Consider the following 24,950-nt stretch of genomic DNA (forward strand, 5'->3'; position numbering starts at 1 on the left):
AAATAGTTTATCCTAGAAGAAAACTTTCAGAATACCAGAATGTAGGGGCAACGTTTAGCCTTGGGATGTGGTTTACAGAGTATTGCAGAGAAACTTAAGTCTTTCTTGGCTACAATTGAACAAAGATATTTGGTATCTCATGGAATTTTCTCAAATAATCATTACAAACAGATATTCCTGGATTTTGTTGTTGACGGCTTCTATGTTAATCGCAGGACTTTATAGATGATTCTGTACCAGTGGCTAATCTAACTGAAACAAAATATGATCAGGGTGTTAATCTGAATCATAACTCTCACAAGTGGATTTTGAACTCTTTTCAGTCTGTGTGGTTAGTTCACCAATGAAGATTGTTGTAGAGAAAATTACATTAGATGCAGTGGGCTGGTGCCTTGGGTTTGTTTCCTGCCTTGTGCCCTCTGTTGGCTGGGATTGGCTCTAGCAGACCCCTGTGACCCTGTAGTTAGGATATAGCAGGTTGGATAATGGATGGATGGATGGATGGAGAAATTATAAAGGAGTAGTGGTGAATGCAACTGTCTGAAAAGGACAGGCAGGAAAGGAATAGAGCATTGTTACTCAAGTGACAGTATAATTCATCTCTCCAGGTAACTATTAAATACAATAAGGTCTTTACAAATGATGCTAACAGCTCCGCGTAGTAAAATGTCATTAGAAGATGGATCATTGAAGTAACAAGTCATGGTCATAACCGTGAGAACAGGAATTAAATAAACAAAAGGCCAGGATATGAGGCAATATCACAGAACAAGAAATGATGGGTCATTGACCAAAATTTGTTCTTATGCAAAACCAAAGTTGGAAATTAAAGTCAAAGAGCAGAAATTAACTCGTAACCAGAATTATATTATAAGTAATAATGCAAAGGCTTTTTTTTTTGTTGTTTTGGGTTATCCATAACCTTGGACAGTTAGTAAGTCTATGATGCTGACCTTTATACTGTTGCTATAATGACATCATCCACTGCATTCCCAATTGTATTGTCCAGCAGCAGTCTGGCAGTCCTGCATTACAAATAGAAAACAATGGAGATGCCCATAATAAAACCAAAATGGCATCATGGGAAGACATATTTAAAAAAAATAACATCTTCAAAAACATTCTTAACCAAAAATAACTGCCTCAATTAGGCAGACATACCAGCATATGAAGGCCCAGGACCAGATGGGCAGAGCTTGGGGTTTACATCATGGTGGGGCTAGTCGTTTTCTCCCAAGGAACACTTCGAACTGTGGAGGCAACAGGAGATATTGTTAGCAATAGTGCCCCCCTCTTCCCACAGTGTGGAATTGGTGAGCTTACTTTAACCTTCTGAGTGGTCTCCAAGCGCACATCTGTGATACCATATATTTCCTTGACCTCTAAAACCCCCAGAATGATATTTCCATTGTTTTTATAAGCCAAGCAAAATAATGTGAAAAAATATAGAGCTTATTTCAGATCATGACACCTGTGTTCAACAACAAGGAGTCAAGTGTTTGACGTTCCCGAGAGAAGTTCTGTATTGACCGAATTTAACTGAACAAATCTTTCATTTATACAGTCTTGCAATTTGTGCACAATAAAGGAATTAAAGCTAACATATATTGTACATTGGCTGAGATGTAAATTAATTCTGCTCATGAATATTTTGGCTTATGGATAAAAGAATAAATAGATAAAAAAAGTTACTTAAATATACTTAATTACCATCATGTTAAATTTTTCATTCAAGAAATCTGTGTATGTGGTAATACATATTACTCATTTTAAGTTTCATCACACTTGTTTTTAAAGTTTATTGCATTTGTATTTTCAGTTTACCCATAAATATATCGTATCATGAAATGTTTTCTCAACTTCCCCCAAAGTGAAGATCTCAGTTTACTTTTTTTAGTTCAGATTGCCAAGTCATGATGCAATAAATTATGTTATATTGTGGAGTTTTAACTATGGAATCCAAAGTAATCGTGTCAGTGTACAGAAGCATGATGCAAGTAAGTAAAATGTACAAGAAATCGAAATATGGTTAAATGTTTCCAAACTGACTAATACCTTAGTATTTGATTATTTTTATTCAACTCTTTTTTTAACAGTAAAATTTCCATGCCCACCAACAAGGCCTTATAGATGCCAAAATGACAGAGTGTGTCTGAAATCTGAACAAGTCTGTAATGACGTAGATGACTGTGGAGATGGGTCTGACGAAGAACACTGTGGTACGTGACCAAAGTAGTTTCATATTGATCTATGTAAAGGAAAGCCACTTGCTGCTAAAATTGTGGAGTTTAGGTCTCCCTGTATCCACCAACAAGCAATATGTTACTAAAGTAAGTCTCACATAAAGGGTATTTTTCCCTATATTATTTTATTGCCACAACTAATGTAAATATTTTAATAATCAGCAAATATGTGGCACGGTGATGCAGTGTTAGCGCCCTGAGTGGTCCCTGCATGGAGTTTGCATGTGAGTCCACACATGTTTGCTGTTGTTTCCTTCCACAGACCAAAGGCATGCAGGTTAGCTAAATTTGTGATTCCAATTTGGCCTGTGTCTGTGTGTTCACCCCGTGATGGGCAGGCACAGGTGGTTCCTGTCTGCCCTGTTGCTTGCTGGGATAGGCTCCAATTGCCTCGTGACCACAACCTGGATAAGCAGTTTTAGAAAATGGATTGATCAAAGAATACTATAATCTGTCCTACACTAAGCAGCTCTCTCTTGCACTTTGCCTATCCTTAAAACAGACAGAGAAATATTTTGTGTAGTTTCAACTACAAATTAGTTTACTGTTTCAGATTTACCTTGAGTACTAGGGTGTTGTACCATGTTAGCCAATAAAAGGTGTCATTTTGCTTGACTTCTCACTAGATTTATCTTGAGAAAGGTTATATGAACTTGTAGATTTTGTATTTAGTATTTTCCTCTATTACACATCCAATAGCCAGTCTTGTCAACAAAACAAATCCTCATTAGACAGTGAGAGCGAGTGTAACGGTACTGCAGCCTACTGAATAAACAGCGATGTATCACACATGCCCCATGGCAAAATATTTAAAAAACAAAAAGTTTAATATTTCCCTTTGATCTAAATCCCCAAAGGTATCAAAATAAAAAAAGAAAGTGCTTATTTTGGTCCAGTTACAATGAGTAGACAAACGTAACTAAGCAACATTTTCTGTGATTTAAATATAGTTAATGGTATTTTTGTACTGTTATACTGTTGTAATGTTGTACTGTTGGGTAACTTCAGTGGTTACACGTGTGAATGTATGTGAGACTTACTTCATAATGTAACTTTTAATATTAAAAACAATGTATGATATTTGCTATGTGTTTTAAATACACAGCAGTACACATATGATTAAAAAAAAAGCAATTGCTAAAAATAATAGGTACACTTAACTTAAAATGAACTTTTAATTTACACTTCTGGGTGAATAAGACGGAATATGCATATTACATGTTTTGAGGCCAGTCATTTATGTACATGATTTTATAAATAATTCATGACGTTGATATATTTTTTTGTATATTGTCTATAATGCAATTAGATGTAACAGATTTGCTGAGGCCTTGTGGTAAGGCTGAGTTCACCTGTAGCAATAAGCTGTGCATCCCTCAGGAGCTCCAGTGCGACTTATTTGATGATTGTGGTGATGGAGGCTCAGACGAGCATGAATGCAAGATGTGTAAGTCCTTTAATTTAACAGGTTTATATTTTTATTGCATGTGTAAATCTGGCTGTCATCAGTCCCAAGAGAGATACAGTATTCAATCCTAAAGATGACCAGATGTCAGTCCATGTCATGTCTGTTCTGCATGAGAAAAAACACAAGTGCCATCAAGGGCAAACATTGTAATAAATATGGTAAATGGTATCTCACTTTGTGTATACTTGTACCAATGGTCACATTCCTCAACATATTCCTCAACAGCAATTGATGTACAGCTTATAAAGTTTTCTTGTATGAAGTTCTTGTTATCTCTTACTGTTTTTTTTTAATGTAACCCCACAGTTATTCATTACAATAGGCATTCTTGCAATTATTTTCTTCTTCATATGGCTCATGTACAAACCCTCCTCCACTTTACTGGGTTGTTCATCAGTGCAAGTTATCACAGTAATCTGGGTGCAATAATTATTTTTGATTCAGAGTTGTATGTGAGACTCTAGTTTACAACAACTTTGATTCATTTGTTAGCCTAATTTGTTGCAGAGACACTTCATAGTGACAAATTAAGAATTGCAGTTTAGTATTACACTGCATTACAATATTTACATCTCTCTTATTTAATAGGAGTTAATATTACAGTTGTATACCTGGAAGCAAAAATGTGTCAATCCACTGTTAATACAAACAATCAGTTAATTATTTCCATTTAAATCCTTTTTCAAATTGCACAAATTAATTCTAAATATCTTGGTAAATTCTTAATTTTCCATAGTGGACTTTCATTCTAGTCTATCAATTAGTGTTTATTTCATATAATGCCTGTCTCAGTCACCTGATGACTTATAAACAGCAATACAGTTTAAAGCAACACAAGATGACAAGGTAGACTATGGAAATAATAAATATATCTACAGGTTATTGTACATTGTATATTTGTAGCATGCCTTTATCCAAGACAGCTTAGAAGATCAGGGTACTTTACAGTTGTTCAAATATTCAGTTTACTTTTTAAAATTGGCTTCTGTATGCTCATATAGTGAGTCAGTGTTGAGAACTGACCCAGTAGCAACTTTAACTTTAAAAAGACTTTGAGGAAAAAAATTGAAAATATTCTGGCATTACTTAATAATAATAATGATTCTAAAAGTATAACCGATACATACAGTATAAAAATTGATGAGAAAAATGTGATTAGCAATACAACTAATTTATGAGAGTATCTATAGTAGGAACACATTCAAAAGAATTATTTGCAGAAAAAAAAAGATTTTCTTAATAACAGGAAGTGCAGTACAAAGTTAGTACAGTAGTTATATTAATCAATTTTAAAAGAATCAGGCCAGAAATTCTGATGTTTGAAACACACACAGTATGCACTTTGTAACGAATAAAGGTTTACAGATCAATAGATCAAAGGACATATTCCTTTAGGCCAAGTGAAAATGAATGAGTTTAATTGCATGCTATTTATTTTAGCTTTTTTCTGTATCATCAAAGACATTTGTGGTTGGACAGTAGGTGATTCAGAATTACTGTGGCATGAATGAGTGTGGTCAGGCATACGCTCTGAGATGAAATGGCATCCTATCCAAGGTTGGATCCTCTATTAAACCCAATGCTTCCAGAGTAGGCTCCTGCCCCTGTGATTAAAAAGGGAAAAAATGAAAGAATGAATAAAAAATTGCATTAACCTTTTTATACTAAAAACTGTGAAGCCAGTTTTTGGACAGCGCCACTTTTGCAACATTGATAGCCAGAGTTGTGAAGACCATATCTGTTGTTGTAGTGAAATGGCAACCATTATGAACTAAGAACCCAAAAAAACGTAAAAATGTAGAAAGAATTATTAAAGCATATTCTAAAACCTCTTTTCCATAAATAAATACTCCATGAGTGTGGAGTTCTTTCACGTTTCTAAAAACTGTAATGCCCCCCTAAATGTGACATGAATATCACTACCTTATAAAGACAATACATAAGAGCATTCACTATAAAGTGTGTGCCAACTGCAAAATCAATCAGTTTGCAGACTTGTAGAATCTCATAACTCCCGGCACCTGAACAGCTACTTTTGGAGATGACTTTATTGCTTAACCCGCCTTTTTAGATATTGTCATTTGTTCTGCTTAAACGTCAGCTTTTAAACATTACAGCTTAACGCAAACAGTCCACATGGTCCTTTATACTGCTCATTGCAAATCAGACTATATTTTTATATGAAAAAATATCTTGATAGTGAAGACAGGCAATGCCAGAATCCAGTAGGTTTCAATTAGAAAGCTTATTTTGTTCAGCTGCAGATTTCACAAGAAGCATCTTCCTTTTGATTGTATTTGGCTGTTGGAAACTGAGACAGGCAGTGTCTGATATGCCTCCAGGAGTGGTATTTATATGGATGTGTGCTTTTTGTTTTTAATTTGTTTACAGCCTCTATTGAAGGTATATGTGAAAGCAGAGTTAATCCTTGTGGGGAAGATGCAATCTGCAATCAGACTAAAGCAGCTGCTGTTTGTCAGTGCAAGCCTGGCTTTCAAAGAAATAAAAAAAATAGGCAGTGTGAAGGTATGCAATGATTTCTACAAACTTTTCTTTAAATTTTGTTTTATAACTGTGATCTAAGATAATACGTAAGTCATAAAACCTTAATGAAAACATTTTAAGAAATAGTCAACATTATAAAGTCAGCTTGCTTAAAAAAAAACAAAAACTGAATTCTAACTTCTAACTACACAGAGAATTCACCTTCAATAATAGAAAGCATGACAAGAAAAAGACACTTGTATTTCTGGAACATGTTTCATATATTGTAATGGGAAGATTTAATGTTTTCTTTCATGAATACAAGATAAAAATTAGTTTTACCGTGATTTTTATCACCAGTCATATGTTCTTGATGTTAGCTTTTAGAGATTACAATGCTACCTATGCTTTAATTGTAACCTAAAGTGTAAATATTACTGCTTTACACTGCCTGTACAGTAGATTATTTACAACTGATTTCATATAAAATGTGTCAGATTTTTGCTTTATTTTTATTTTGCTTGATTATAATTTTCTTTTAATTATCTTATTTGTTTTTGAATGTTTGACAAATATATCGTATATGATGAGTTTCAAGAAACATACTTGTGCTTCTTCATACCTATGGTAGTACACCTTTATAATACCTCACTATGATTGCTTTCTTATAGTTAGCCAAGTCAGAAGTTTTCTTTGTGTTTGTAATTCTTCTATCTGTTTGGAGGGGGTTGTTTGTTATAATATTTCTATATTTATTGAGCTTTGGTGGAAGCTAAATTTCCCATTCCCGCTGCTTCCAGGATAAGGCCCACCTCCCTATCTGGGTTTGTGGAATTGGATTAAATGAGTTTAAGGAGCTTATGGTATACTAGAATGTGGTATATGTGGTGAATCTTCAATTGCAAAGCAAATCGTGTTAAAGTCCAAATGACTGGACAGAGGAAAACACAAAATGGAGGTCACCAATAGAAGAAAATGTAGTATTAAAGCAAATGGATTATACAAATCACATCCAAGAAGGATCCCAGTGCCTGGCTAATGCAGGTTCTAACGCTGTTCATGCCTTTTGGTGTGGCTTACCCACTTGCTCAGCTCCCATTGCCTTTTGCTCTCCTCTACTGCAGCTAAACTAACCAGTGCCAGTTGAATCCATGCCTGAACTCACCACCCAAATTGTATGCTCAATAGGTAACTGGCAGGGTGTGAAATTTAAAGCACACTGTGTGGTTACTTTGGGGGTAATCCCAGGACTGACATTCTAGCAATATTCCTGCATCCTTGCCTCTCAGCTCCTGATGAAAGATCTAGAAATTCTAGGCATCTACATTACTCTCTGCCCACCATGTGAAAAATAATTACACATGTTATACATAGGAACTCCTGTTTTCTTCCAATTTGTCTCAAGTAGTTCTTCTGATCTTCTGCCAGGTCCCTCTGTGCACTTTCCAACTTTAATGCCCACATTCTGACACTGTTCTGCATTCTACAGTATGCCTGTCTGGGTTCCCCTTTTAAAAGTATATATTTTGCCAGTAATACATAGTATCCCCTTGCCAGTAAAGTATCTTTTGTGAAATGCCCTTTTCTGACTAAGCAAATATCACATGCTGTACACAACCACACTAGCAACTTCTGAATACCAATTGCAAAAAAAGTGACATGGGTTGGTTGGCGTCACTGATGGGATTAATGGTCCCTTCTTCAGCCAAGATGTCTTTATAATGGAGGGACATGGATGGATGAGCATCCGGGCGAATTTGGTTGCTGGAGCCTTTGTCTTCCAAGAGGCCATGATAGTAGAAGATCAGAAGGAGACTGTCTTCCAAGACTTTGTATTCCCCTAGCATTCTGCGTGCCAGCTTTACCCTGGTGGATCTCCCATTTGTACACCCGCGGGGTAACATGAGAGCTGTAGCTCTGATAGGCAGCCCTGCTAAGGTACTTGGGTGTCGCCAGGGAAGCTGCTAGTAGAAAACTTCACCTGACCCCTAGGTGCTACCTGGTTCTAATGCTGTCACACCGGTAGTGCTCCTAGGTCCAACATAAAAGGTGCCAGTTTCCCTCACCCAGGTGATCAGAGTTGGGAGAAGAGCTGGACTAGGCTGCCCTTGGGCCAGCTCCAGGCATATGTCAAGAAAGCATCGGCCTAGGTACTCCATGTCCCTGGAGTCACTAAAGCCACTCCTTGAAAACACTGATCTCCAAGGAACCCCTTCCTCACTTGTTGATTTTCAAGAGGGATTGTTGATTCCCTCACCTTGTCATTGATTACATATGCGATTATGAGAGTACTTACCTTCAACAAGGACCATCCTCCTTCATCCTCAGTTATGAATTCAACTGTGCAGATCTAGAAGAGGACTCTCTTTTAGGCGCTTGCAACCAACATTGCCTAGGGGTGCAATGTAGCCCTTGGGCCAACACTGCATACATATATACATACATACTATACAATGTATGTGTAATGATTCCTTATAATATACATTAACATCTGACTTGAATATGAGTAAAAAAAATATTTTTTCTGGGTTTATATCTGGACTCACTACATGTGATATATGTAAAAACTAATTTCATAAAAGAGACAAAAAATGCTGAAAATGTGTTGATTTGTGTAATCTCTTTTTTTCAGAAATTAATGAATGTTTTCAGTTTGGTTCCTGCTCACATTACTGCATTAATACAAAAGGTTCCTACAAATGTACATGTGATATAAATTACCGGGAAATCAATGGGAGCTGTACAGCAAAAGGTAATGTATAGTAATGTACCATGGGACATGGGAAGAACATTTCAAATGTTGTGCACATTTAGTAATAATTAAAAAAAGGTAATATTTTTGCATTTTTAAGTTCTTTGAATTTTTGAGCTTCATTTAATATAGACCTATACATCTGTTCCTGTATATAATCTATAGGATAATTATTTTTTTTTACTTTTTGAATTAAAAATACCTCTATCACAAAAGAGACTTACAAATAGATGTTACCATCAAATATTATTTCTCTGGAACAAAAGTCATTTTTTTTTAGTTGTAAACTACAAGGTAGTAGTTAAATAACCCAGCAACTATTCAGTCACGTTTAAACTCCTGGAAGATTCTAAGTTATGTAACAACATTATACACCAAAAAGTGACTTCATAAATCCATTATTTAAGTCCATTAACTGTTTTTGCTATGATATATCTTCTGTTGCAAACTAGGGCACATCATCAATGATGTCACCTGAGGCCACTGGGTGTTTTGGGTCCTTCATACATCAGACACAATCACTCAGATGACCCAGTTGAGGTTTATCAAGCCTCAGCTTGCGCCCTAGCAGCCTTTTCCCATGGATCTGCTCTCTTGAGCCAGAGCCATCTTGAGGCTTTCTCTGCTGCTTCAGTGCTATTATAGATGCAGAGAGATTGTCCTGTAAAGCCTCTACATCCTACCTCCACACACAAGCACTTTGCTTGCTGCAGTCACCAACTAAGCCCTCATACTTCTCTTTCTTTTGCTCAAAACCCTCATCCATTCAGTCTTCCTATTGCACATTGAGTTCCAGCATAACTACACTCTTTGTAGTTTCTGACCTGAAAACAACATCTGGTCTAAGGGTAGTTTTGGTGATGTGCTCAGGAAACTTCAATTGCCTATCCAAGTCTACTGTCAGCTGCTATTCCTGTGTGGTGCAGAAAAGCCCTGAGCTAGCCTTAGGTGATCCACATATTTTCTCTCAAGCTCTAACAAAGCTGATGGTCTGCTTTATCCTCTGGCAGCTGGTGATGGCACTACCAATGCTTTCCACAATTGTCTTAAGCACCTGGTTGTGCCGCTAGCGATAACAGCCTTCTCCCAGAGCCTTTGGGCAGCAACTCAAGTCATGCTCTAGGTATGAAAGAGAAAGTCTAGTGTGGCATTTGGTCTGCTTACCACAACATGCCTAAAGATGGTCAAAAATGAAGCACCTCACCTCACTGAATTATCTGTTCCTATAAAATGTTGTGTTGCTGCTGTAGTAACCACACATGTACAAAAGGAGGTATGCACAAAGTACATTTGAATATTTTATTATTTCAGAGATTTTGTGTACTTATTGAAATGGCATAGTAAGAGAATGATTAATTAGTTTTTTCCTACAAATCCTTATTATTGTATTACTTGGATTATAAGCAGGAGTTTCCTAAATTATTGTGTATAATCTTAAATAGAAAATCATATCAGCAACACCCAGGTCATTTTCTGTATTTGTAGATATTAAAGACACCTTAGGGGCCTAATTAATATCCACAAATACAGCTCTGAAAACACATTCTGCCTTCACTCAAAAAGCATCAGTACACAAAGTAAAAATTTTAATGTAATTTTTAAAAATCCATCCATCCATCCATTATCCACCACTTATCCAAGGTCGGGTCGCGGGGACAGCAGCCTAAACAGGGAAGCCCAGACCTCCCTCTCCCTGGCCACCTCCTCCAGCTCCTCTGGGAGGACCCAGAGGCGTTCCCAGGCCAGCCGGGAGATATAATCCCTCCAGTGTGTCCTGGGGTCTGCCCCGTGGCCTTCTCCCAGTGGGGCATACCCGGAACACACCCCCCAGGGAGGCATCCAGGGGGCATCTTAACCAGATGCCCGAACCATCTCAACTGACTCCTCTCCATGTGGAGGAGTAGTGACTCTACCCTATCTCTAAGGGAAAGTCAGCTACTCTGCAGAGAAAACTCATTTTGGCCGCTTGTATCCACGATCTTGCTCTTTCAGTCACTACCCAAAGCTTGTGGCCATAGGTGAGGGTAGGAACATAGATCGACTGGTAAATCAACAGCCTCGCCTTTTGGCTCAGCTCTCTCTCTTCACTACAATGGACTGTTGCAGAGCCTGCATAACTGCGGATGCCGCACCGATCCGTCTGTCAACCTCCCTCTACATTCTTCCCTAACTCATGAACAAGACCCCAAGATACTTGAACTCCTTCACTTGAGGTAGTAATGTGTTCCCAACCCAGAGAGAGCATTCCACCCTTTTCCAGCTGAAAACCATTGCTTCGGATTTAGAGGTGCTGACTCTCATCCCCGCGGCTTCACACTCGGCTGCAAACCGCTCCACTGAGAGCTGGAGGTCACTGTCCGATGAAGCCAACAGAACCACATCATCCGGAAATAGCAGAAATTCTGAGGTCACCGAACCAGACCCCCTCCGCTCCTTGGCTGCGCCTAGACATTCTGTCCATATAACTTATGAACAGAGTCAGTGACAAAGGGCAGCCCTGGTGGAGTCCAACTTCAACAGGAAATGTGTCCAACTTATTACCGGCAATGCGGACCAAGCTCCTGCTCCGCCTATACAGGGACTGAATGGCTCGTAACAACGAGACTTGTACCCCATACTCTTAATGCACACCCCACAGAATGCTTCGAGGGACATGGTCAAATGCCTTCTCCAAATCCACAAAATACATGTGGACTGGTTGGGCAAACTCCCATGCCCCCTCCAGGATCCTGGCCAGGGTGTAGAGCTGGTCCAGTGATCCACGGCCGGGACAGAATCCGCATTGTTCCTCTTGAATCCGAGATTCGAACATCGACCAAACTCTCTTCTCCAGTACACCTGAATAGACCTTACCGGGGAGGCTGAGGAGTGTGATTCCCCCTATAGTTGGAGCACATCTTCCGGTCACCCTTCTTAAAAAGGGGGACCACCACCCCGTTTTGCCAATCCAGAGGCAATGCCCCCAATGTCCATGCGATATTGCAGAGACGTGTCAACAAGGACAGCCCCACAACTTCCAGAGCCTTGAGGAACCCAGGGTGAACCTCGTCCACCACAGGGGCCCCGCCACCTCAGAGCTTTTTAACTACCTCGGCGACCTCGGCTCCTTTTATGGACGGTTTATGGATCTGTTGACAGCTCACCCCTTCTCTTCACCCGAGTGTCCAAGACATAAGGTTGCAGATCCGATGATATAAGTACAAAATCAATCATAGAGCTGGGACCTTGGGCGTCCTGGTGCCAAGTGCACTTACGGACACCCTTATGCTCAAACATGGTGTTCGTTATGGACTATCCATGGTCAGCACAGAAGTCCAACAACTGAACACCACTCGAGTTTAGATCAGGGAGGCCGTTCCTCCCAATCATATCTCTCCAGGTTTCACTGTCGCTGCCGATGTGAGCGTTTAAGTCTCCCAGGAGGATGATAGAGTCCCCAGGAGCTGCGCCTCGCAGCGCCTCTTCCAGGGACTCCAAGAAGGCTGGGTATTCTGAACTGCTGTTCGGCACATAAGCGCAAACAACAGTCAAGAGTCCTTTCCCCAACTTGAAAGCATAGGGAAACAACCCTCTCACCCAACGGGGAGAACCCCAATGTGCAGGCCTTGAACCGGGGGGCCATAAGCAAGAGCACCCCTGCCTGACACCTCTCTCCCACAGCAACTCCAGAGTGGAACAAAGTCCAGCATCTCTCAAGCGGAATGGTTCCAGATCCCAGACCGTGCGTAGAGGTGAGCCTGACTATATCTAGCCGGTACCTCTCAACCTCTCGTACCAGTTCAGGCTCCTTTCCCGCCAGAGGGGTAACATTCCATGTCCCAAGAGCCAGTTTCAGCAACCGAGGGTCAGATCGCCAGAGTTCCCGCCTTCAGCTACCACCCATATCGCATTGCACCCTTCCCCTATGGCCTCTCTTGTAGGTGGTGGGCCCACAAGAGAGCGGAACCACATTGCTCCTTTGGGCTGAGCCCGGCTGGGCCCCGTGGTCGAAGTTTCCAGCCACCAGGCGCTTGCCAGCAAGCCCCTCCCCCGGGCCTGGCTCCAGGGTGGGGCTCCAGGTACCCTTTCCAGTTAAGGGAAACACCCATCCTTGGTTTAACTCCATATGGGGTCTCAGGATCGAGTTAGTCTGGATCTTCACCTCAGACCTGTTTGCCTTTGGAAGCCCTACCAGGAGCATATAGCTCTGGACAACATAGCTCAAAGAGGATCACTAGACCGAGCAAGCCCTTCAGCCACGGCAAGGCCTCGATCCAAGAAGGGAATTTTTAAATAATTAATAATTAATAATAATTAATTTTTAAATAATTATTTAAATAACATATATACGCTGTAAGGTACAAAATCACTTTTATATAATGCAGGAGTTTTTAACCATACTCTACCTTTGGAAATGAATCAGAAAATCAAAGCATTTTCATCAGTTGAAACTTGATAGATTCTGTTAAGAAATAAAATAAAATGTGCCTTTGATGAATTAAAGACCAAAACCTTTCAGAGCTTTATTTTTTGTACTGATGTGTGCTTGATTGACTAATTCAGAATCCCAAAACTACATATAAAAGAAAAAAAAATGCTTATATGAGATGCACCCTGCATACTTCAAACAACACCTTCTGTTTTTAGGTAGATTGCCATAAATAGATTCATCTTGTTGTGCTTGAAGATGTAAGAAAGATAAAGAAAATAATGAACCAGAACAAGGCACTTAATTTAAATGACAAACACTGCAGTATGCTTACCTTGGTGGTACAGGTACAGAATACAGCAAAGTAATTTGGGGTTAAACTACTTTGAACTACTTTTCATCTACATTCTCTTTTTAGATTTTAATCCATTCCAAACTGGCATTTTTATCGATGCTAAAGCTAACTTGAAAATGTAGCACATATTATTTGAGGTATTTGAAAACTTCAAAGAAGTGACGGCTTATGTAAAAGATAGCCTTCCATTGTGCCACTCCATTTTGTAATGTGCAGAAAAGATGGTCAATCCTACAAGGAATTTCACAACCAAAGTTTTTGTTCTAATTTTCATATCATTTAAAAAAAGAGAAGATGAATTTACAATATTCATATAGATGGGAATTATGTTATTTGTATTTATTCATTTTATTACTTATTTTATATGCTATCTGTAAACACCATCTGTATGTATGAAAATTCTCAGGAAAATTAAGTGTTTGGTAGACTAAATCGTGTTTATAATTTTTTTCTGTCTTAGACAATTTTCGTTTTGTTTCTGCTTGGTGGGTCAATAGTGTGCCAGTAGTTGTGACTATGTAAATGTCTTCCCTAAGTAATTTTTTCAGGGTTAAAATATGGAGAGGCACCTGAATATGACATTTTTAGTGAATGCAAAGCGTTACTGAGCAACAGTTGGCGGTAAAACAACGGAGCTAAGAACTTCTTACAGCTGTGAGAGCTGAGGTTTAATTTTTCCATCATACACATGTTCTGCCAGCATTCTTTCAAATTTTCTTTGCATTCCATTTTAAATGACAAGTGCTGCTCACCTGTTTTGATCACGGTACAAACAGTGCATACAGCTCATAGCTCACTGGCTTCCAGACATAAGGTGAACAGCCCTGATGGGAAAAAGAATGGCATGTTAAGTGTGTGGGCTGCTTTTCAGAAAAACACTGATGCTTGCATTTGATACGTTCCCCAGCTAGTTGAAGTCACAGCCTGCCTGTTTATCTAAGACGGGTCCAAGTGTTTATTTTTCCTCCAATCCAACATATGACATCCTCACGGCTGAAGCTCTCAAGGGCTATAACGTTTACAGGGTTACACACTGAAATCTATTAAAACACACCAAAAGCCTTGAAAAGGCTCGATCTCTACTGTTGTCTGAGAAATAGTGCATTATGTTAAGTGTGTTACGTAGTAAAAGCTTGAAAGTAACTACAAATAGAAAGCCCTGACAGTCACGTCAAGAGAAGCAATGCACCATTGTATAGTTTTCATTTTTAGAATTTTTTAGAATTCTGCTGTCCGCCTGCAAGGTCAGTCTGTAGCATTTACTTTTAGATCCTTGGTTTATCCTTATATTGTAGGATGCTATACACTTCTTATAATGTTTATGGCTCTGCATCTTTCTTTTGCTGTTATTATTTATTACCATATGAGAGCTGTAGAACATATATTCTGCATTTAGGAGTCTTGTGCTTGCCACATGCAATTAATAAACAGTATATGAATCTGCTGATCCTCTGTGCTTATTCCATAACACATCTTTTCCTGAATGGCTATCTAAGAGGAGCTGCTGAGCCGTATGTCCATTATCTAAAAGGATGGAAAATTGCTTTTTCTCATAACAAGAGCAAGTATCTTTGGGGATGAGATGAGGGATGCTATGATATTCTTCATTGTTATGGCCACCTGCCCAGTGGCTTTGAAGGTTTCACTTCACATTGAATCAGTGATTTGAAGGTCATTCCTCGTTTGATTGAATGGCAAAGCTAAGCAATGGAGCATTTTGCATTAATATGTTATTACTTGTAGTTTTCATGGACGAATGTGACAGATGCATGTGGAAAAGGAAAAGCAGTACTGGGCATAAGCTCACAGCTTAACCCTTCACCTTTAGGATAAGTCACTCTTCAGTAAAAGTGAAGTGGAAAGCACACTTTTTTTCTCCATTTAGCTGCCTTTCTGACATTCATTAAATTAGATATTAGTGTCACCTTTGATCCTGTTTTTTTATTAGATGAGAAAAGAGAGAAATAAATGAATAGAGTCACTGAGGAGTGTAACACAGAGCAGCATCAAGGGATGTTGTGCATTACATGTGTGGGCACTTTATTTACTTTATCTTTATAATCTGCATGTGCTGAAAAGTTTACTCCTATCAGCCTATTATTTCTTAATTTTTTACAAAAAAACACTGTTTCAGGAGTCCAAATGAGAGTAATCCAAGGTTAAATAATGAAGGATTTACCATACCCTACTGCCGTTACCTATGGTTTGCACAGTTGTTATTTGAAAATAAATATTTTACCTTTTATTGAATGTACAAAATTTAAGGCTGCCTGAACAAAATTCGTCAGATAATGTAAGAAGCTGAATAACACCCCAACAGTGTCAAGAATACCTGCATCCTGATGCATTTCATGATTGATAAAAAAAATTCTGCTTTGTTGCATTTTGTTACCCTGTTTAAGGTTTCTTGCATTTTTTTTTAATTTTGGGTACTGTTTTACATCTGTAGTATAATAAGATGCTACGGTTTGTGTTTCCAGTCCCTCAAAGCAATCTGATTGGTCAGTTTGGCTTTGGTGACGCAACATAAAAGAAAGTGCTAGTGTGAGACACAAGGAGTAAAGACGTATGAGCTGGCTTCAAAGACAGCATGTATAAAACCAGACATGTGATGAGAAAGGTGCCTCGCAAATAATGAGTAAGTATGAGGCGCAGGCTTTACAGGCATATGCTCAGGAGTGAGAGTGCTAGTGAAGAGGTGTTTACACATACTGTACGTGCAAATATGGAGGAAAGGCACTGAAGGTACACATAGGGCAAGAGATAGCAAACACTGTCTGTGGCAGGTACCATTGCTAGTATAATATGAAGAATTACTAAAACATATTTCTCTGAAAGCAGGTATTAGGTAAAAGCTACTTTAACTGAATTTTATGATTGCACAAGTCTATTTGAAGATATTCCACTACAGGGCATTTTAAATTGGGGTTGAAATTAAATGATTAAATCAATGAATTAAAAATGTAGTAGTTGTCCCATTTGTGCCTTTCCATTGTGTATCAAAATTAAAGAGACACCAGATATTATAAAGACGAAGGATTCACTTGTGGCTTGCAGTGATGTTGTAGTGCTAATCAATTAGCCACTCCTAAGGTCAAGGGAATTGCCAAAACTAAGGCTACATTCAGGGAAAAATGATCTCCTGGAGACCTATGGGCACATTAAACTCCGCAAGTATGGTTTAGTCTTTACTTTGAACAAGCTATTACAAGCCCACTGTTCTGTCTAGCTGTTCATTCATTTGAAACCTTGCAGGTGTAAACACAAGTAGAAGTACTCTTGACAAAGTACAAAACCCTTCACTCTAAAGCATATCTTGATGGCTCGCTGTCCTGTATATGATCATTCATTCATCATGAGACAGAACGTGGGAATAAATCCCATTCCATTGCACAGTCACACAAAGTATGGAGTCGCCAGTGAACCAAATATTTTTTGAAATGTGGTTGGAAGCTGGAGTACCCAGAGAAAAGCTCACTCGGATCAAGTGAGGATCTTAACACAAACAGTAACCAGGTCATATATGTGGATTTGTGAGACAGACTTCCTAACAACATCATCATCCTGCACAAAAGTAAAACAGTAAAGTCCAGTTTTTTAGCCAATAATGTTTGCATTCTGAAGATTATGTAATCAAAAATTATACTTAAATGTGCATTTATATTTTTGTTGGTTTTTTAACTAATAATGCTTGCATTCTGAAGATTATGCAATCAAAAATTATACTTAAATGTGCATTTATATTTTTGTTGGTTTTTTAACTAATAATGCTTGCATTCTGAAGATTATGTGATGAAAAATTATACTTAAATGTGCATTTATATTTTTGTTGTATACTGTTAGAAATGTAAGGTTATTATTTAAAAAGTGAGCTTTTAAATGGACAAAATTTTACATTTATTATTCTAATAAATATAAATTACGTTACAGCTGAAACATTTATGTATCTGCATTGATTTTGTAATGGAAATTTTAGGCTATAGTTGATTTTTCCACTATTTTGTATTTCTTACTGTAAAATCAGGACAAAACTTACACGTGTTTATACTTTTTTGTATTTTAATCAAACAACGTCCAGGACCAGAAGATCAAGTTCTTTACATAGCTAATGACACTGAAATTCGAAGTTTTGTATATCCATTTAATCAGAACCATGGGCATAAACAAGTAGCACGCATTGAGGACAACGCCAGAATCATTGGAATGGACTTCATCTATCAAAGCCATAAGGTTATCTGGGGCACTCAATTTAACCCTGGAGGAATTTTTAACAAAGAAGTTCTAGATGGCGTGCAATCTCAAACTAATAGCGGATTAATTGTAAGTATGGAACCGAATAAACATAGTACTTACTGCATTGTTCTTAGCCTAAAACAGTATTGCAAAAATGTACCGTAAAATAATAATAATAGTAATAATGGTATTTAACTACTTAATATACACCTTTTTAAAGTGGTAATAGATCTATTGTACACTTTGTTACAAAACTGTTATTTTTGTTATACGTATTAGATTATTTCATTGCAGAAAAATGAAAAATTTGTTACTTATGTAAAGAAAAATGGTATGAAAGTGTAAAGAGAAGAGAAAATAAAAAAATAAAGTTATATATATCATTCAGTCTTCTCTAAACCACCTCATATACAGTGTATAATTATGTTCCTAGTGTCCTGATTTCAGAAGACCTAGAGATGTTTCAGCTGACTGGATAACTGGAAATATCTATTGGACAGATCATTCTAGAATGCATTGGTTCAGTTATTATACTACTCATTGGACTAGACTGAGATACTCGATTAATGTGGGTCAACTTGGAGAATCAAATTGTACCCGCCTTATAACTGACATTGCCGGAGAGCCTTATGCAGTTGCTGTTAACCCACTACGAGGGTAAGACTTTATCAATTTTTTCTTACATTCTGTTGCATTTCTAAATGATATACTTGATCCAGTATTTATATGGTAATAATACAGTAGACCTATATACCTGAATATATAAGGGGACTGATCTTAGCAGGTGTGGAACAAACATTTTCCAATCAGAAGAGATCAGATACTGTTTATCCTGTTCTGCAGAATTAAAGCATTTTTAAGACGTTTAGCTGACTTTGTGCTCTTTTTCTCAATATTTTTATTTTTTGGTCAAGATGCCTTAGTATAGCCTTACACTTTTGTTTGACTTCCTTCATGTTCATTCATGTTGCATTTCATCTCAATCAAGTTCTAGTAAGTGTCAATATGTGCCTCATATCATTTTATACATCAAACTGTATTATTTATTATTTTTTCTTTATTTTCGTATGATTAGTTAACAACTTACTTCACTATGCCCATTTAAATATCCTTTATTCTATTCTTTATATCTTCCATTTCATGACATACACAAAGTTAAGTATAAGAATTGCTTGAAAAGCTTAACTGTCTCTTCAGCTTTTCTAATGTTTACCTCGTTTTCATCTTTTTGCTATGTTGTCTGTTACCTTTTGGCTTCTGTCTTTTTCACATTAACTTTCATGGCCTTCATCTTACCTGAAGTGCTAGCAGGATAATCTACAAATGTATGCTCTTAAGAAGCACCCTGTTTATTCTTTTCTTTGCTGCCTTTATCATTGCTGCATGATTTGTGACTATATCTAGGACAGAATCAGTAAAAGCAAATATTGCTGTTTTGGTCCAGGTTTACACTTTTTTTCTTTTAAGTAATGACCTCAAAACTTCTTTAGTCCACTGCTATTTATACAGTATGTAGATTATCTCCCAAGTTACTCCATCAAAACATTCATTTTATTCACTAAGAATATAAACATCTCCCTTCGACTGTTCTTTAATTAAAACCATTTTTCTCTTTTTCTGACACTTTGGATTCAACTTAGACTTTAGCTAGTTCAACCAGAGTACAAAAATATCTTTGCTCTGATGGTCAGAAACATTTACAATGGTACAGCACTTTAGACATCTTTAATTTTATTAATGTTATTGCCTTAAGAGAAGTCAAAACAATTGCCCATTTTTAAAATATATAAATACAATGATTTATCAGTTTTAAAATGTGATCACTAAAATATGCATCATTTTCTGTTAATATTATTTATCTACTTTAAGAATGATGTATTGGACTGTAATTGGGGACCACTCTCATATAGAAGAAGCTGCTATGGATGGTACTATGAGGAGAATCTTATTAGCAAGAAATTTAAGAAGACCTACAGGTATTAAACATTTTTCAATTTTCTGCTTCTTTCCTTTCTTATATTATATTATTGTAATTGCCAGTCTTATTAGTCATTTTTAATATTTGATTCCAAAGATTCTTTGTAAAACTTGCCATTTTTAATATGTTAGCATATAAATGAACTGTATAATCTATTGAATTTCAATATTGTATATGAATATTCCATATTAAGTGATTATCTGCTTCAGTAAACATAGAAAATCTATCAGCTAAATTGCAGATTGCAGTAACCAACTATTACAAGTAGTTCTTGTGCTCTGAGATGGAAAAAGGATCTTGAAGGATGTTGAATAACCATATGCACTACTAATTTTAGCTTTGAAAGGTGTACAGTCCAGGTAGTACATTTAATCTCAAGAGGATAATTGCTGTCTTGTCTGATGGGAATAGGGTTTGTGAAAAAAAGTAATTTTTATTCCTTTTTTCTTGATTTTGTATCACTTATAGAACGTACAATATATGTTTTGTTAAGGTTTTGATTATTTTAAGGAATATATATATATATATATATATATATATATATATATATATATATATACACTAGTAGAATACCCGTGCTTCTTAGCGGAGAAGTAGTGTGTTAAAGAAGGTACGAAAAGAAAAGGAAAAATTTTAAAAATAACGTAACATGATTGTTAATGTAATTGTTTTGTCATTGATATGAGTGTTGTTCTCATATCTATCTATCTATATATATATATATATATATCTTTATCTATCTATATATATATATATATATATATGTTCTTCTCATATCTATCTATATATATTGTGGCAGTAGGGGGCAGTAGTGCACCCTTGAACCCTCAGGTACAACTCCGGACACCAGGTAATAGTCCAATAATCTTTTATTTTCTTCCAGTGCACCAAGCACCTTCCACACTCCTCACAAATCTCTTCCAACACACACAATAACCTCTCCTCCTCGCCCAGACACTTTGCTCCTCTCCCACCCAGCACAGCTCAGTGTCTGGACTGAGGCACCGTCCTTTTATAGGCCCCGACCGGGTGTTCCTGTCCCAGCAGTCTATTATTCCTTCCGGGTCAGGGCAATCAGTCTATTACTTCAACCGGGAGCACGCCATACCTTCCTGTCACGTGACCGTGGCGTACTCCCGGTCATAAGGCACAACAGAGCCCATAAGTCCCCCACAGCGACTCCTGGTGGCCCAGGGTATCCAGCAGGGCTGTGTATAAACACCACAGAGTCCATAAGGCCCTGCTGGACCTCGGGGCACGATCCCGCTGTCGGGAGAGCTCCTCCTGTCGGCCTGGGGGTGCGGACCCGGCCTCGGAAGCCGGCAGTCTTCCACAGTTCCCCCTTAGTGGCGACTTCTGGGCGGGCGTCCGGCCCGAGAGGGCGTCCTCCTCCAGGAGGACGCGTCATCCGGCCTTGAGGCGTTGTCCCTGTCCTCGAGCGAACCTTGGAGGGACGGTGTACTTCCTGTCTCCCCGGGGACAATAGCGCCTCTCGTGGCCCGGTCGCCGGCAATTATAGCACCGACGGAGTCCTCCTGGCTGTTCCCCTCTGCGGGACCAAAAACATCTCGGGAACTCCGTCAGCGTCGTCTCCGCCCCTTCACCTGCCAGGGAAGTCATCATGGCGCCTGGCAGCCTCAAACCTTCCTTCCATCCTGTTGGGAGACCCACCATTCCTTTTGGGATCTCCCGCAATGTGGGCTTGCGCTCAGCCTGAGGCCCTCCATGGGAAGAGGAGAGCCTCTGTGCTGTCTGCACACCCGCTACCTTCCGCTTACTGGGAGTGGCGTCATTTGCACCGTCCGCACCGATGAACAGCACTATTCAGCTGCACCGCACGGCGGCGCATCCCCGGCACTCCTACCACCGGCGCTACCCGCGCTTAAGACCGGTCGGGTCCTGGTGAGCCGTACTGCCCGAAAGCCACGCCACGCGCATGCCCGGCTGTTTGCTCCAGTCCCGACCATTCGGTCATCGTACCCCAGTCTCTTGTCGGGCACACAGTGCTATGGCGCAGCGCTACTCATTCTCCGCGGTGCCTGATCGCACTGTGTCCCCTTACTCTCGACACGGGAGGGACTCACCTGTACTCCCGCGCGATCATCTCCGAGCTTCCGGCGCGCCGCTGCACGAAATCCTTCAGTGCCTTTACAGGTGCTGCTGCCGTCGCTCCTAGTTCCTCCACTCGTTCTTTTAGGTCTTCGACACCCTGCAAGAAACGGTGCAGGGGCTCGAGGTATTTCTCGAGACCCCGTAAGTCCAAACAGTTAGTTACTACGGCCGGCTGCATTTTCGCTTCCGCGTTGTGCTTACCTTCCGGCCGGGAACCAATGAGCACGTCGCCCCCAGGCACGTGTTCCGCTGGGTCGCGCAAAGGCCCCTGGGAGTTGGAGTCCTCAGAGGGACGGCTGGCTACTACAAGCCGGCTGCGGTCTGCCTTTTCCTTTACCGCGGCAGACTCGTCAGCCACAACCCGTCCCTCTTTGTCGGTGGCTTTTGTTTGGGCGGCGCCGCGCCTTCCCCTCCCCCGAGGAGGCTCGGACCCGTTAGGGGCGACCGGCCTCGTCGGCGGACTCGGGTTTCCTCCACCGTCCGACATCCCAGCGGGTGACCAGTCTGGTGTCGCCAACCGTGGCTGTCTCTAGCCGTTTTTCACCGCGACTTGCCTTCTGGGAGCCGCGGCCATTTTGCCGAGGCTTGAGGCCGTCATCCAAGGCGCGCTGCAATCCTCCCGCGGGCGTCTGCAAAACAGGATAAAACAAAGGCGGGGCGTCGGGCGGTTTACCTGCAGCCGCCTCCGTAGCGGAATCGGCACCCCGGACCGTCTAAGGAGTGCGATCGCTCGGCATTTGTCCGTGTCGGGTCGCCCGCGGCCCGGGCTTGTTTGGCCCGTATCAGCGCTTTGTCTTCCTCGCTCCCGGTCAGGAGGGTCCAGGACATCGCGGCGTCCGTCATGCCCTGCAGGCGGCTGGGACTGACCTTCTTTTTTCCCGTTTTCTTTCCCATGGCCCTGTAGGCGGGATAGCGCACTGTTGCCGCTTCCTTGGCAGCGGGTGGTGTTGTGCACCTCCGTGTACAAATGGGGAATCGACCGAGGGTTGTCTGCCCACACGAAATTTGTTTTTTATGCAGGTCCTCTGCCAACAGACGGCCAGAGAATCCTGCCGACTACGCCAGTGTGGCAGTAGGGGGCAGTAGTGCACCCTTGAACCCTCAGGTACAACTCCGGAGACCAGGTAATAGTCCAATAATCTTTTATTTTCTTCCAGTGCACCAAGCACCTTCCACACTCCTCACAAATCTCTTCCAACACACACAATAACCTCTCCTCCTCGCCCAGACACTTTGCTCCTCTCCCACCCAGCACAGCTCAGTGTCTGGACTGAGGCACCGTCCTTTTATAGGCCCGACCGGAGGTTCCTGTCCCAGCAGTCTATTATTCCTTCGGTCAGGGCAATCAGTCTATTACTTCAACCGGAGCACGCCATACCTTCCTGTCACGTGACCGTGGCGTACTCCCGGTCATAAGGCACAACAGAGCCCATAAGCCCCCCCACAGCGACTCCTGGTGGCGCCCAAGGTATCCAGCAGGGCTGTGTATAAACACCACAGAGTCCATAAGGCCCTGATGGACCTCGGGGCACGATCCCGCTGTCGGGAGAGCTCCTCCTGTCGGCCTGGGGTGCGGACCGGCCTCGGAAGCCGGCAGTCTTCCACAATATATATATATATCTCTATCTATCTATATATATATATATATGTTGTTCTCATATCTATCTATATATATATATATATATATATATAGATATATATATATATATCTATATATATATATATATATATATATACCAGCTTGGCAGCGGAGAAGTAGTGTGTTAAAGAAGGAAAGAGAAAAAAAGGAAACATTTTGAAAAAAATGTAACATGATTGTCAATGTAATTGTTTTGTCACTGTTATGAGTGTCGCTGTGATATATATATATAGCAAAATACCCGCATTATGATGTCATGTGTTAAAGAAGTTATGAAAAGAAAAGGAAACATTTTAAAAATAATGTAATATGATTGTCAAAGTAATTGTTTTGTGTATTTGGCGGCAGCGTCACAAAGTTGTTTTCGGTAACTGCATCAGAAAATGTACCACAACGTCTGACACGCCTCCTTTTTACTGTTTTCTCACAGCTTGGATTGCTGCTGTCATATATACACACACACACACACACACACACACATACATACATACATATATATACATATATATACACATACATATCTTCATATCTACATATATATATATATATATATATATACATACCTATCTACATCATATATACACACACATACATACATACACACACAAATTATATATATGTGTGTATGTATGTATGTATATGTATGTATGTGTGTGTGTGTGTATATATATATATATATATATATATAATGTAGATAGGGGTGTGTGTGTGTGTATATATATATACACATACATATACTTGTGTGTATGTTTGTATGTGTCTATATGTGTGTGTATAGCTTTGGTCACTGAGTGCAAGGGAAAAATAATAAAATATAGTCTATAAGTTATTAAACAGTAAAACATTAACGTTTTAAGAAGTACAGGTACATTGAGCACTACTGGAGTGGTTGCGGGTAAACTACATTTTAAAGACTGTGTAACACAACAGGTAAGTAACTAACAGCAGCTAAAATATATATGGATCATCTCTCGGTAGTAGATCCCTTTTGAAAGGCGCTACACGGCGGCTGTGGTATAGAAATTACATTTTCTATGTGAGCGTTCAAATTTGTGCCTCTGGTAATGTGCCTTACCGGCATTTAAAGAAAATTAGTTTTGTGTCCTCTGCAGTGTTAAGCGAGAAAGGCTTTGGTTTGGGATAAAAGGAAAAAGGTGTAAAGAAAGGAAAGTTGCCTTTTTCTTTTATATAGTATAGAGATGTGTTAAGCTGGCGTTATGATCGCCTTTTGAGGACAGTCGCGGTGGGTCTTGTGTAGACTGGTGAGGCGTCCCGCCA

The 24,950-nt window shown here is 39.6% G+C and overlaps 1 protein-coding gene across 1 annotated transcript in view; it reads left to right on the forward strand.

Moving 5' to 3' along the window:
* Positions 1–24,950, forward strand: part of LOC120530667 (low-density lipoprotein receptor-related protein 1B-like) — a 1,848,048-nt gene that overhangs the window by 1,720,053 nt on the left and 103,045 nt on the right. Inside the window, exons 74-80 of the mRNA XM_039755091.1 lie at positions 2,097–2,219; positions 3,553–3,690; positions 6,103–6,237; positions 8,828–8,947; positions 17,789–18,030; positions 18,377–18,600; positions 19,813–19,919. Of these exons, the coding sequence (XP_039611025.1) occupies positions 2,097–2,219; positions 3,553–3,690; positions 6,103–6,237; positions 8,828–8,947; positions 17,789–18,030; positions 18,377–18,600; positions 19,813–19,919 (1,089 nt within the window). The remainder of the gene's footprint in view (positions 1–2,096; positions 2,220–3,552; positions 3,691–6,102; positions 6,238–8,827; positions 8,948–17,788; positions 18,031–18,376; positions 18,601–19,812; positions 19,920–24,950) is intronic.

Source organism: Polypterus senegalus, chromosome 6 (genome assembly GCF_016835505.1).
Source record: "Polypterus senegalus isolate Bchr_013 chromosome 6, ASM1683550v1, whole genome shotgun sequence".
NCBI lineage: Eukaryota > Metazoa > Chordata > Cladistia > Polypteriformes > Polypteridae > Polypterus > Polypterus senegalus.